Below are 13315 nucleotides of genomic sequence, written 5' to 3'. Positions count from 1 at the left end.
TATGGGGTCGCACAGAGTCGGACACAACTAAAGCGACTTAGCAGCAGCAGCAACAGCAGCAGCAGCAGAGATCTCTTCAAGAAAATTAGAGATACTAAGGGAACATTTCATGCAAAGATGGGCTCAATAAAGGACAGAAATAGTAGGGACATGACAGAAGCAGAAGATATTAAGAAGTGGCAAGAATACACAGAAGAACTGTACAAAAAAGATTTTCATGACCCAGATAATCACGATAGTGTGATCACTCACCTAGAGCCAGACATCCTGGAATGTGAAGTCAAGTGGCCTTAGGAAGCATCACTACGAACAAAGCTAGTGGAGGTGATGGAATTCCAGTTGAGCTATTTCAAATCCTAAAAGATGATGCTGTGAAAGTGCTACACTCAATATGCCAGCAAATTTGGAAAACTCAGCAGTGGCCACAGGACTGGAAAAGGTCAGTTTTCATTCCAATCCCAAAGAAAGGCAATGCCAAAGAATGCTCAAACTACTGCACAATTGCACTCATCTCACATGCTAGTAAAGTAATGCTCAAAATTCTCCAAGCCAGGCTTCAGCAATACATGAACCGTGAACTTCCAGATGTTCAAGCTTGTTTTAGAAAAGGCAGCGGAACCAGAGATCAAATTGCCAACATCACTGGATCATTGAAAAAGCAAGAGAGTTCCAGAATAAAACATCTATTTCTGCTTTATTGACTATGCCAAAGCCTTTGACTGTGTGGATCACATTAACTGTGGAAAATTCTTAAATAGATAGGAATACCAGACTCCCTGACCTGCCTTTTGAGAAACCTGTATGCAGGTCAGGAAGCAACAGTTAGAACTGGACATGGAACAACAGACTGGTTCCAAATTGGAAAAGGAGTACGTCAAGGCTGTGTATTGTCACCCTGCTTATATAACTTATATGCAGAGTACATCATGAGAAACGCTGGCCTGGAGGAAGCACAAGCTGGAATCAAGATTGCCAGGAGAAATATCAATCACCTCAGATATGCAGATGAAACCACCCTTATGGCAGAAAGTGAAGAAGAACTAAAGAGCCTCTTGATGAAGGTGAAAGAGGAGAGCGAAAAAGTTGGCTTAAAGCTCAACATTCAGAAAACGAAGATCATGGCATCTGGTCCCATCACTTCACTGCAAATAGATGGGGAAACAGTGGAAACAGTGGTTGATTTTATTTTTTAGGGCTCCAAAATCACTGCAGATGGTGATTGCAGCCATGAAATTAAAAGACGCTTACTCCTTGGAAGGAAAGTTATGACCAACCTAGACAGCATATTCAAAAGCAGAGACATTACTTTGTCAGCAATGTTCCATCTAATCAAGGCTATGGTTTTTCCAGTGGTCATGTATGGATGTGAGAGTTGGACTGTAAAGAAACTGAGCACTGAAGAATTGATGCTTTTGAACTGTGGTGTTGGAGAAGACTCTTGAGAGTGCCTTGGACTGCAAGGAGATCCAATCAGTCCATCCTAAAGGAGATCAGTCCTGGGTGTTCATTGGAAGGACTGATGTTGAAGCTTAAACTTCAATACTTTGTCCACCTGATGTGAAGAGCTGACTCATTGGAAAATACTCTGATGCTGGGAAAGACTTAGGGCAGCAGGAGAAGGGGATGACAGATGGTTGGAGGGTATCACCAACTCAATGCACATGAGTTTGGGTGAACTCCAGGAGTTGGTGATGCCTGGCATGCTATGGTTCATGGGGTCAAAAAGAGTCAGACACAACCAAGCAACTGAACTGAACTGAACTAAATTTTACTTGGAATTTTTTTCTGCATTTAAACAATTAATGTATAGTAGACATCATTTGTTTTAAACTTTTTTGAGATTTTTCTTTCTTCAGAATTTTTCTCAAGATAGTTATTACTTCCTTATTTCTTAGGCTATAAATAAAAGGATTAAGTAAAGGAACAACTTCCGTAAACAAAATAGCAGCTGGTATATCTTTATCCCCTTCTTCAAGCAAATTTGGTCTAATGTACATGAAAAAAAGAGATCCATAGAATAATGAAACTGACAAAAAGTGGGATGCACAGGTAGAAAAAGCTTTGACCCTCCCATTTTTGGATTTCATTTTGAAAATACTTAACAGAATGTAGATATAAGATATTAAGACACTACCTATTGTGAAGACTTGAACTGAACCTGAAAAGATAAATAGTACCAGTTCATTGACATAAGGGTCAACACAGGAGAGCCTGTATAAAGGAAGAATATCACAGTAAAAGTGGTTGATGTGATTTGATCCACAGAAATTTAACCTAAATAGAAGACCTACATGAATCATGGAATGCAGGTTTCCAGCTATGTAGGCCCCTGTGGTCATCTGAATGCAGAGTTTCTTTGACATCATGGTGTGGTACTGCAGTGGTTTGCAGATGGCCACATAGCGATCATAAGCCATTGCTGCCAGGAGAAAGCAATCTGCAGTCTCAACAGTGCAAAGAAAATAAAATTGTGCCATGCATTCATAGAAGGAAATCATTCTGTTTTTAGAAAAGAAGTTCCTTAACATCTTAGGAGTCACAGCACAGGCACAGCAAGAATCCACAAGAGCCAGGTTTCCCAGAAAGATATACATCGGTGTGTGAAGACGATGCTCTTTCGAAATCAGTATCACCAGGCCAAGGTTGCCCACTATGGTGATCAGAAAGACGGTAAGAAACACAACAAACAGAAGAGTCTTCAGTTCTGGGTGATCTGTAAATCCTGTGAGGATAAACTCACTTTTTATGGTATGATTTTCTTTAGCCATTCCTGACTCCTCTGTTGAGGGGGAAAAAAAAAAAAAAGTTGTGGAGAAATGAGGTAGTAATCTATAGTATGCTCAATTCAACTCTTGAGCTCTCAGGTCCAAAAGGGCAAGGAGCTTCTTCCACAATACTTTGACAAGTTATGTGCTTTTGGATGCATACGCTTATCTGGGGGAGTATCAATCTCCCGGAGCTGTTACCTTTTAAGCTAGTTATTTAACATTTTCCCAGCATATTTTCAAGAAAAATGTCAAGTTAGATGGACAGAGATGGCTTTTGAGGTTTTGAGAGGAAGATTCAGTGCAAAAGTTTTCTCTGTGTGGTTTAGGTAAAGGTGAGTAATTTAGGTGTCACCAATAGGTATCAAATGGGCTTCCCTGGTGGCTCAGCTGGTAAAGAATCAGTCCTCAATGTGGAAGACCTGGGTTCCATCCTTGGGTCGGGAAGATCCCCTGGACAAGGGAATGGCTACCCACTCCAGTATTATTGTCTGGAGAACTTCATAGACAGAGGATCCTGGCAGGCTACATGCAATCCATGGGGTCCCAAAGAGTTGGACATGACTGAGTGACTAACACTTTTACACCACTTTCAGTTACTGTCAGTGTTCTCAAACTATTTCAGTGACTGTATCTGCATAGATTAACATTGTTGTTTGAAAGACTATTTTTGTACTCTCATGTTCATAGAATTTTATTCAGGATAGCCACAGGTGCAAACAACCCAACTGTCCACTGCTGGATGAATGGATAACAAAATGTCGTATAGACAAAAAGTGGAATATTATTCAGCCTTAAAAAGGAATGAAATTCTGATACATGTTAAAACATGAATGAAATTTGATAACATTTCACCAAGTGAAATAAGCTAGGCACAAACAGACAAATATTGTGTGATGCTACTTACAGGAATTAAAGGTTGTCTGGGTAGGGAAGCCATGGGGAATTATTGTTTAATGGGTACAGAGTTTCAGTTTGGGCAGATGAAATGTTCTGGAGTTGGATGGTGATGATAGATGCACAACAATATAAATTTAGTGCCACTGAACTATAGATACTTAAATATAGTTAAAATGATAAGTTTTATGTTATATATTTTTTTCTATTATAAAATGTTTTTTAAAACTATTTTCCTGGTCTTTGTGGTATTTAAAATATCATTTAGGCATACAGTATAAAGTTGCTCCTGTGTCCATGTGCATATTAAAATGTAAAGAAATTTAAATGCTATCAAAAAAACTGAAGCATTCCTAAGGGTTAGAAATTGATAAATTCAATTATATAGCTATCTGTGAAAAACATCACGAATAACATCAATGTCAGACACAAACTAGGACATTGTTTCAATAAATAGGATACCATTTCTATTGTTTTATTTCATAAAGAGCTTCTATCAGTCAATAGGAATGTGAAGTGAGTGAAAGTTGCTCAGACGTGTCCGACTCTTTGTGATTCCATGGACTCTACAGTCCATGGATTTCTCCAGGCTAGAATACTGGAGTGGGTAGCCTTTCCCTTCTCCAGGGGATCTTCCCAACCCAGGGATTGAACCCAGGTCTCCTGCACTGCAGGCAGATTCTTTACAAGTTGAGCCACAAGGGAAGCCCAATTAATAGGAATAATCACTAGAAAATAGATAAAAGACAGAAACATAAAAATATCAAAAGAAATAAAATTTTTAACAAACTGAAAATGTTTGACTAATCAGAAAAACATAATTTGAAATAATTACAAGGGGATAATTATTTTGCCTATCAAAATAACCATATTGAAAAAAGGATACTATATATAGTGTTGTTTAAAGTACAGTAAAATGGGAACCTAAAGAACTGATGCTTTTGAACTGTAGTGTTGGAGAAGACTCTTGAGAGTCCCTTCGACTGCAAGGAGATCCAACCAGTCCATTCTAAAGGAGATCAGCCCTGGGATTTCTTTGAAAGGAATGATGCTAAAGCTGAAACTCCAGTACTTTGGCCATCTCATGCAAAGAGTTGACTCATTGGAAAAGACTCTGATGCTGGGAGGGATTGGGGGCAGGAGGAGAAGGGGACGACAGAGGATGAGATGGCTGGATGGCATCACTGACTCGATGGACATGAGTCTCAGTGGACTCTGGGAGTTGGTGATGGACAGGGAGGCCTGGCATGCTGCGATTCATTGGGTCACAAAGAGTCGGACACGACTGAGAGACTGATCTGATCTGATCTGATGGATACCAAATTAAACAACTGTATTTCTGGCAAAAGTATAAACTGGTGCAATTATTGGAAAATAATTTGTTTATAGGTGAAAGAAACTAATGTTCAGATCTGTGACCAGTAATCATGAATCTAGAAGAAAGAAATATTTAGAACCTCACACAGAGATTTATATATAATTATGCCCACCAGAGCGTTATTTATAATAGTGAAGAATTCTAATTGTAAACATTTGGTCAGTATAATTAAGTTAATGTGAATCATCCATACAGTGGTATATTGTGCAATACTTTAAAACAATGTTTATTTAGAATATTTAAAGTAATGATAAAACAGACATAATAAAACATTATGTGAAAAACAGAATACAAAGTTTTGTGCATGTAATAATTCTAGTTTTCCAAATAAATACTCACAGATGAATGAAAAGGGCAGGCAGAAACACATAAAATTTTTCACACTAGCTTTCCCTGTGCAGTGGAAATTATAGATCTTTTTTGTCTGTTTTTTCCTTCTATTTCAAATTCTCTACAATAAATATTACTTTTAAAATGACATGCTCTTAAATCTATGTTTTAAAACTTGATAGCCCCATAATAGTTATTGGGAATCCAACTAATGTTTTCTGCACTTTATAATTCTGTAGTGGCTAAATCACAATGAATGTGTTGAGGAAGTGTCTGCTCCATTCCAATGATAATAAAATTCATGGTTTAAATAAGAATTTGCCAACAGTCTTACACACATTTCAGATCATTTAGGAATATGTTCATGTCTTGTGGTAATGCATTCCTGAAACCACTTACCTTTATTAAAGCACTAACGCTTCAGTGTCAAGTTCTGCTAACATCAAATGTTTTCACAATATTCTGAGATTCTATAATCCTCATATTTATTAAATTTCAGTGTGTCTTGAAACTTCAATTATCTATCCCTCATATTTTTCCTTATAGCCTAACAGTGCTAATCTATTGGTGAATGCTTTATTTCAATCTACCTTCATTTGTTTTAGTCAATTCATAGATTTGTTATTTACTAAATGCCTGCTCTGTGATGTCTACCCTCTTAGAAGATTAGTAGACTCTCCTGGACATTTGCACATTGATAATTTGCTGAATAGTCATTAACCATAAATATACTGTATATTTTAGAGAGAAGATCTCTTCTTTTGGCTTCCTGAAACTGTTTACTAACTTTTAAATTCAGACTATTTGTGACTGATTCCTTTAGAAACAATATTAGAAATGGATATTTGAAATCTATATAATTTGAATTAATATTTTTTCATTAAATGCCTTACTCTTGATAACCTGAAGTCTAAAAAATCAAAAACTTTAAATCTATATAATTTGAATAAGTTCATTAAATGGCTTATACTTGCCAACTTGAAGTGCATAACATCAGCTTCCTTCATTTTCCCCAGTTGATGATAATTAATCAGACAGAAATGATATTTTAAAATACATTGATATTTTATTTCTCTAAAAATTAAAAGATAAACTGAAAAGCTCCTTAAAATTATATCAGGAGTTTAAGAGCATGATTTAAATATATATTCCTTCCTTATATTGTTTATTTAATATGTAAAGAATGTCTGACACAAAAATTTTAAACACCATTTCCTTGTAGAGGCTAATGTTACATTTTTCCTGTTGAGTTGTAAGTTATATGGCAAACCCTTTTAAAAGAAGTTCCAAAAATGTTGCTAATGTTTTCTGTAATTACTAGAAAAGTATGTTTTTACTTATTTATTTTTGGGTAAATTTAGGCTTCTTTTAAATTCAGAAATGATGCAGATAAATTATAGTCATTCATCCATTTCTTATACAGTGGACCTTTAGGGTAGACAAAAGACTTCAAGGAGCTTTAAACATTTTCAAATAAAAATTGTAAGGAGAAAACCTTAAAGAACTTAAATAAATGTTTCTGGAGATTAATATTTCTACCCCCAAATTAAGCATTTTCTCACCTGGATTTCCCTAATAAGAGCTTAAGAAAGGCTATTTGGTTGCCTGATGATGGTTCTTAAAGTAGACCCAGAAATAAAATTCTATCTTCTTGATTGTTTAGAACATTTCTACCAACAAATCAACAATAATATTTATGTCGTTGGTAGAGAATGGCTCAAATATTTTAAATAATTCTAGAGGGATTTACTTGGCATTGACATCAGAGTTTCGCCTGAGAGATTTAATTTCCTAAACTTTACAAGAATACTAAATTGGAATAATTACTTGTATCCTTTGAGACCTAAGGAGTAGGGCAAATGCCCATTTCTAAGCAAATATTAAAGGCCATGTTTGATTTTAATTTACCCTTGTTACCAATATGAATATAAAGTTGTAGGTGGGAAGAAAAAATTCCCTCTGGCTTGTTCAGGAAAGGCTTCATAAAAGAAGTGGGAACTGAAACAGGGTTTATTGACTGAGAGGAAAGATTGTGTGAGCAGAGGTCTTAAAGTAGCACCTTTCCCACCTCTTTTTAAGGTGGCTTAAATGGACTGTACAAATGACTTACTTTAAGGTGGCTTAGTGGTGAAGAATTGGCCCGCCAAGCAGGAGACACAGGGGACATGGATTTGGACTCTGGGTTGGAAAGAACCTCTAGAGAAGGGAATAGCAATCCACTCCAGTCTTCTGGTACTCTCTGGCTTAGATTAGGCCAGATTATCTAATATCCAAAATGCCTGGTGGGAATAGAATAGAGTGATGGAGAAATTATAGGAAGCATCCTAAAAAAGATGAGGTCAGAATGCCAAATCAAAGAGCTTGAATGCTATTTAGTAGGACCTGAATAAATTTGTCAAGGGACTGACTCTATCAAAGCTGAGTTTCAGAAAAACAATTCTGTGTATGATTCATTTCTTTATTCTGTGTGTGATATTTTCCATGTTGACACAGCATAAATTAACAAATAATTGTTTGGGTGCCCCTAGGTATCATGATAAGATTAAAGCTGTGAACTAAAGATGCCTTTAAGATTGTTATTTAAAAAAACAAAACAAAACGAAAACCCAAGACAACAAAAAAGGACCCCAGATTTAATGTGATGAATATTGATTTGTTCTTCTGGTCATGTTTGGCCCCTTGTTCAAGAGTTGACAGTTGGGGAATTCCCTGGTGGTCCAGAGTTTAAGACTCTGAGCTTTCACTGCTGAGGTCCCCAGTCTGGCCCTGGTCAGGGAAATAAGATCAGTGTGACACAGCCAAGAAATAAAAGAAAGCAAAGAGCTAACAGTGCTTATTATGCTTATTCAATGCTAAGCACAGTGAATAAGCAATAGTAATTCAAAGCTGTGTAAGATTCAACCCTTGTTTACAGCAACTTCTCAATGTACTAAGGAGGCAGTGATGTAAACAAATACTTAGAATGCAAGGTGGTAGAATCTATAGTATAATCATATGTTTGGAACTATGGGAGAACAGATGGGAGCAAATTAATTTGTCTCGGGGTGTTGAAAAAGCTTCCTGGAAGAAATCTGTCTTTTTCATAATAGAATAACATTCTAGTTTGGCAGTAGAGTGCCAGTTCCCATGTGGGAGGGGCAAAATTCATCCTCCAAACCTTTTCCCAGATTCTCATGTATCTGAATTTTCATGAGATTCTCACAAATTCTCATGAGAATTCCCAGATTCTCATCCCTGGGGAAGTAGTCACTATTGCTGCCAAGACCATGGTGACCACAAAAAAGCATTGCTCTCTCAATCACTCTGGCCCATCAGACTTAAACATACTTTGGGAAACAAAATGTAGCAATATGCAACAAGAGGAGTAATTCTCAAACGTTTTCCCCACTGAGAAAGCAAGTTGGCAGATGATGTTGACTGAGTGATATGCGCCTATGGGCTTTGTCAGGTAATGAATAATTGCCCACTGGCTAGCTATGATCTCTCTGTATTTCTTCCACTCAAGGTACTATACTGTAAAGAAATGAGGAAAGTATTACTGAGATAATATGGAATCCTTTTTAGTTCATGTGTATGTGTATATATTATATGTATAAAACCATATTAAAGTATGATAGCTTATTATTCAGTTCAGTTCATTTCAGTCACTCAGTTGTGTCTGACTCTTTGCGACCCCATGGACTGCAGCACACCAGGCCTCTCTGTCCATCACCAACTCCCAAAGTTTACTCAAACTCACGTCCATTGAGTCGGTGATGCCATCCAACCATCTCATCCTCTGTCGTCCCCTTCTCCTCCCACCTTCAATCTTTCCCAGCATCAGAGTCGTTTCCAATAAGTCAGTTCTTCGCATCAGGTGGCCAAAGTATTGAAGTTTCAGCTTCAGCATCAGTCCTTCCAATGAATACTCAGGACTGATTTCCTTTAGGATGAACTGGTTGGATTTCCTTGCAGTCCAAGGGACTCTCAAGAGTCTTGTCCAACATCACAGTTCAAAAGCATCAATTCTTTAGTGCTCAGCTTTCTTTATAGTCCAACTCTCACATCCATACATGACAACTGGAAAAACCATAGCCTTGACTAGATGGACCTATGTTGACAAAGTAATGTCTCTGCTTTTTAATACGCTGTCTCAGTTTGTCATAGCTTTTCTTCCAAGGAGCAAGTGTCTTTTAATTTCATGGCTGCAGTCACCATCTGCAATGATTTTTGAGCCCAAGAAAATAAAGTGTCTCACTGTTTCAATTGTTTTCCCATCTATTTTCCATGAAGCTTATTATTAGAAACAGAATAATTGTGATGCATATCATGACTCATTCAGGGCATTCAAAATGTCTGAATGCTGCTGATCTTGATAATCTGGTTTATACAGGTGAGTCAGTCATCTTGTCCTTTTGGTTTCCTATGGCAAGGCCTCCTTACCAATCTCCAATCCTACCCTTCATGGGCAGATGCTGTTTCTTCCCAGTTGTCTGGAAGTTTAGGCATGGCTCAACTCCATGAGAGCTATTTCTAAGAAAGTGAGAGACAGGAGAGTGGGCAGGAGCTCCCCTTATGTTGTTTTGTCTGAGGACTTAGCTCTTTTGCTTGAGATTGCCACTAAGAATTCCCAACCCTTCAGGGAAGCTTCCAATCTAAACCACATGAACAGAGCCATATCCATAAGAGAGGAGTCATATTAAAATATCCCACAATTACGCCCAACATCTCAATTAGAACTATACTTACACACACATAGGACACACATCAAAAAACAACTCAGTTCAGTTCAGTTCAGTCACTCAGTCGTGTCTGACTCTTTGCAATCCCATGAATCGCAGCACGCCAGGCCTCCCTGTCCATCACCAACTCTTGGAGTTCACTGAGACTAATGTCCATCAAGTCAGTGATGCCATCCAGCCATCTCATCCTCTGTCGTCCCCTTCTCCTCCTGCCTCCAATTCCTCCCAGCATCAGGGTCTTTTCCAATGAATCAACTCTTCGCATGAGGTGGCCGAAGTACTGGAGTTTCAGCTTTAGCATCGTTCCCTCCAAAGAAATCCCAGGGCTGATCTCCTTCAGAATGGACTGGTTGGATCTCCTTGCAGTCCAAGGGACTCTCAAGAGTCTTCTCCAACACCACAGTTCAAAAGCATCAATTCTTTGGCGCTCAGCCTTCTTCACAGTCCAACTCTCACATCCATACATGACCACAGGAAAAACCATAGCCTTGACTAGACGGACCATTGTTGGCAAAATAATGTCTCTGCTTTTGAATATGCTATCTAGGTTAGTCATAACTTTCCTTCCAAGGAGTAAGCGTCTTTTAATTTCATGGCTGCAGTCACCATCTGCAGTGATTTTGGAGCCCCCAAAAATAAAGTCTGACACTGTTTCCACTGTTTCCCCATCTATTACACATGAAGTGATGGGACCGGATGCCATGATCTTCGTTTTCTGAATGTTGAGCTTTAAGCCAACTTTTTCACTCTCCTCTTTCACTTTCATCAAGAGGCTTTTGAGTTCCTCTTCACTTTCTGCCATAAGGATGGTGTCATCTGCATATCTGAGGTGATTGATATTTCTCCCGGCAATCTTGATTCCAGCTTGTGCTTCTTCCAGTCCAGCGTTTCTCATGATGTACTCTGCATATAAGTTAAATAAGCAGGGTGACAATATACAGCCTTGATGAACTCCTTTTCCAATTTGGAACCAGTCTGTTGTTCCATGTCCAGTTCTAACTGTTGCTTCCTGACCTGCATACAAATTTCTCAAGAGGCAGATCAGGTGGTCTGGTATTCCCATCTCATTCAGAATTTCCCACAGTTTATTGTGATCCACACAGTCAAAGGTTTTGGCATAGTCAATAAAGCAGAAATAGATGTTTTTCTGGAACTCTCTTGCTTTTTCCATGATCCAGCGGATGTTGGCAATTTGATCTCTGGTTCCTCTGCCTCTTCTAACACCAGCTTGAACAACAGGAAGTTCACGGTTCACATATTGCTGAAGCCTGGTTTGGAGAATTTTGAGCATTACTTTACTAGCATGTGAGATGAGTGCAATTGTGCAGTAGTTTGAGCATTCTTTGGCATTTCCTTTCTTCAGGATTGGAATGAAAACTGACCTTTTCCAGCCCTGTGGCCACTGCTGAGTTTTCCAAATTTGCTGGCATATTGAGTGCAATACTTTCACAGCATCATCTTTCAGGAATTTAAATAGCTCAACTGGAATTCCATCACCTCCACTAGCTTTGTTTGTAGTGATGCTTTCTAAGGCCCACTTGACTACACATTCCAGGATATCTGGCTCTAGGTGAGTGATCACATCCTCGTGATTATCTGGGTTGTGAAGATTTTTTTTGTACAGTTCTGTGTATTCTTGCCACCTCTTCCTAATATCTTCTGCTTCTGTTAGATCCATACCATTTATGTCCTTTATCGAGCCCATCTTTGCATGAAATATTCCCTTGGTATCTCTAATTTTCTTGAAGAGATCTCTAGTCTTCCCCATTCTGTTGTTTTCCTCTATTTCTTTGCATTGATCGCTGAAGAAGGCTTTCTTATCTCTTCTTGCTATTCTTTGGAACTCTGCATTCAGATGCTTATATCTTACCTTTTCTCCTTTGCTTTTCGCTTCTCTTCTTTTCACAGCTATTTGTAAGGCAAATAGCTCCCCAGACAGCCATTTTGCTTTTTTGCATTTCTTTTCCATGGGGATGGTCTTGATCCCTGTCTCCTGTACAATGTCACGAACCTCATTCCATAGTTCATCAGGCACTCTATCTATCAGATCTAGGCCCTTAAATCTATTTCTCACTTCCACTGTATAATCGTAAGGGATTTGATTTAGGTCATACCTGAATTGTCTAGTGGTTTTCCCTACTTTCTTCAATTTAAGTCTGAATTTGGCAATAAGGAGTTCATGATCTGAGCCACAGTCAGCTCCTGGTCTTGTTTTTGTTGACTGTATAGAGCTTCTCCATCTTTGGCTGCAAAGAATATAATCAATCTGAGATCAGTGTTGACCATCTGGTGATGTCCATGTATAGTCTTCTCTTATGTTGTTGCAAGAGCGTGTTTGTTACGACCAGTGTGTTTTCTTGGCAAAACTCTATTAGTCTTTGCCCTGCTTCATTCCATAATCCAAGGCCAAATCTGCCTGTTACTCCAGGTGTTTCTTGACTTCCTACTTTTGCATTCCAGTCCCCTATAATGAAAAGGACATCTTTTTTGGGTGTTAGTTCTAAAAGGTCTTGTAGGTCTTCATAGAACCATTCAACTTCAGCTTCTTCAGCATTACTGGTTGGGGCATAGACTGGGATTACTGTGATATTGAATGGTTTGCCTTGGAAATGAACAGAGATCATTCTGTCGTTTTTGAGATTGCATCCAAGTACTCTATTTCAGACCCTTTTGTTGACCATGATGGCTACTCCATTTCTTCTGAGGGATTCCTGCCCGCAGTCGTAGATACAATGGTCATCTGAGTTAAATTCACCCATTACAGTCCATTTCAGTTTGCTGATTCCTAGAATGTCGGCATTCACTCTTGCCATCTCTTGTTTGACCACTTCAAATTTGCCTTGATTCATGGACCTAACATTCCAGGTTCTTATGCAATATTGCTCTTTATAGCATCAGACCTTGCTTCTATCACCAGTCACATCCACAACTGAGTGTTGTTTTTGTTTTGGCTCCATCCCTTCATTCTTTCTGGAGTTATTTCTCCACTGATGTCCAGTAGCATATTGGGCCCCTGTTGACCTGGGGAGTTCCTCTGTAAGTATCCTATCATTTTGCGTTTTCATACTGTTCATGGGGTTCTCAAGGCAAGAATACTGAAGTGGTTTTCCATTCCCTTCTCCAGTGGACCACATTCTGTCAGATCTCTCCACCATGACCCGCCCATCTTGGGTTGCCCCATGGGCATGGCTTAGTTTCATTGAGTTAGACAAGGCTGTGGTCCT

The 13315-nt window shown here is 38.5% G+C and overlaps 1 protein-coding gene across 1 annotated transcript; it reads right to left on the bottom strand.

The window, feature by feature from the left end:
* Positions 1-1799: 1799 nt before the first annotated feature.
* LOC113897642 (olfactory receptor 5K1) lies at positions 1800-2768 on the bottom strand. Its single transcript, XM_027550485.1, has one exon. The coding sequence runs from the start codon at positions 2766-2768 to the stop codon at positions 1800-1802; it is 969 nt and encodes a 322-aa protein (XP_027406286.1).
* Between the last annotated feature and the right edge of the window lie 10547 nt (positions 2769-13315).

This window comes from Bos indicus x Bos taurus, chromosome 1, assembly GCF_003369695.1.
Source record: "Bos indicus x Bos taurus breed Angus x Brahman F1 hybrid chromosome 1, Bos_hybrid_MaternalHap_v2.0, whole genome shotgun sequence".
NCBI classification, from domain to species: Eukaryota; Metazoa; Chordata; class Mammalia; order Artiodactyla; family Bovidae; genus Bos; species Bos indicus x Bos taurus.
The sequence above is the reverse complement of the archived record's forward strand: the minus strand, read 5'-3'. Positions and strand labels throughout refer to the sequence as shown.

Excerpts from the sequence above, each read along its gene's own strand:
- LOC113897642 (XM_027550485.1), bottom strand. The coding sequence starts at position 2,768 with ATGGCTAAAGAAAATCATACCATAAAAAGTGAGTTTATCCTCACAGGA.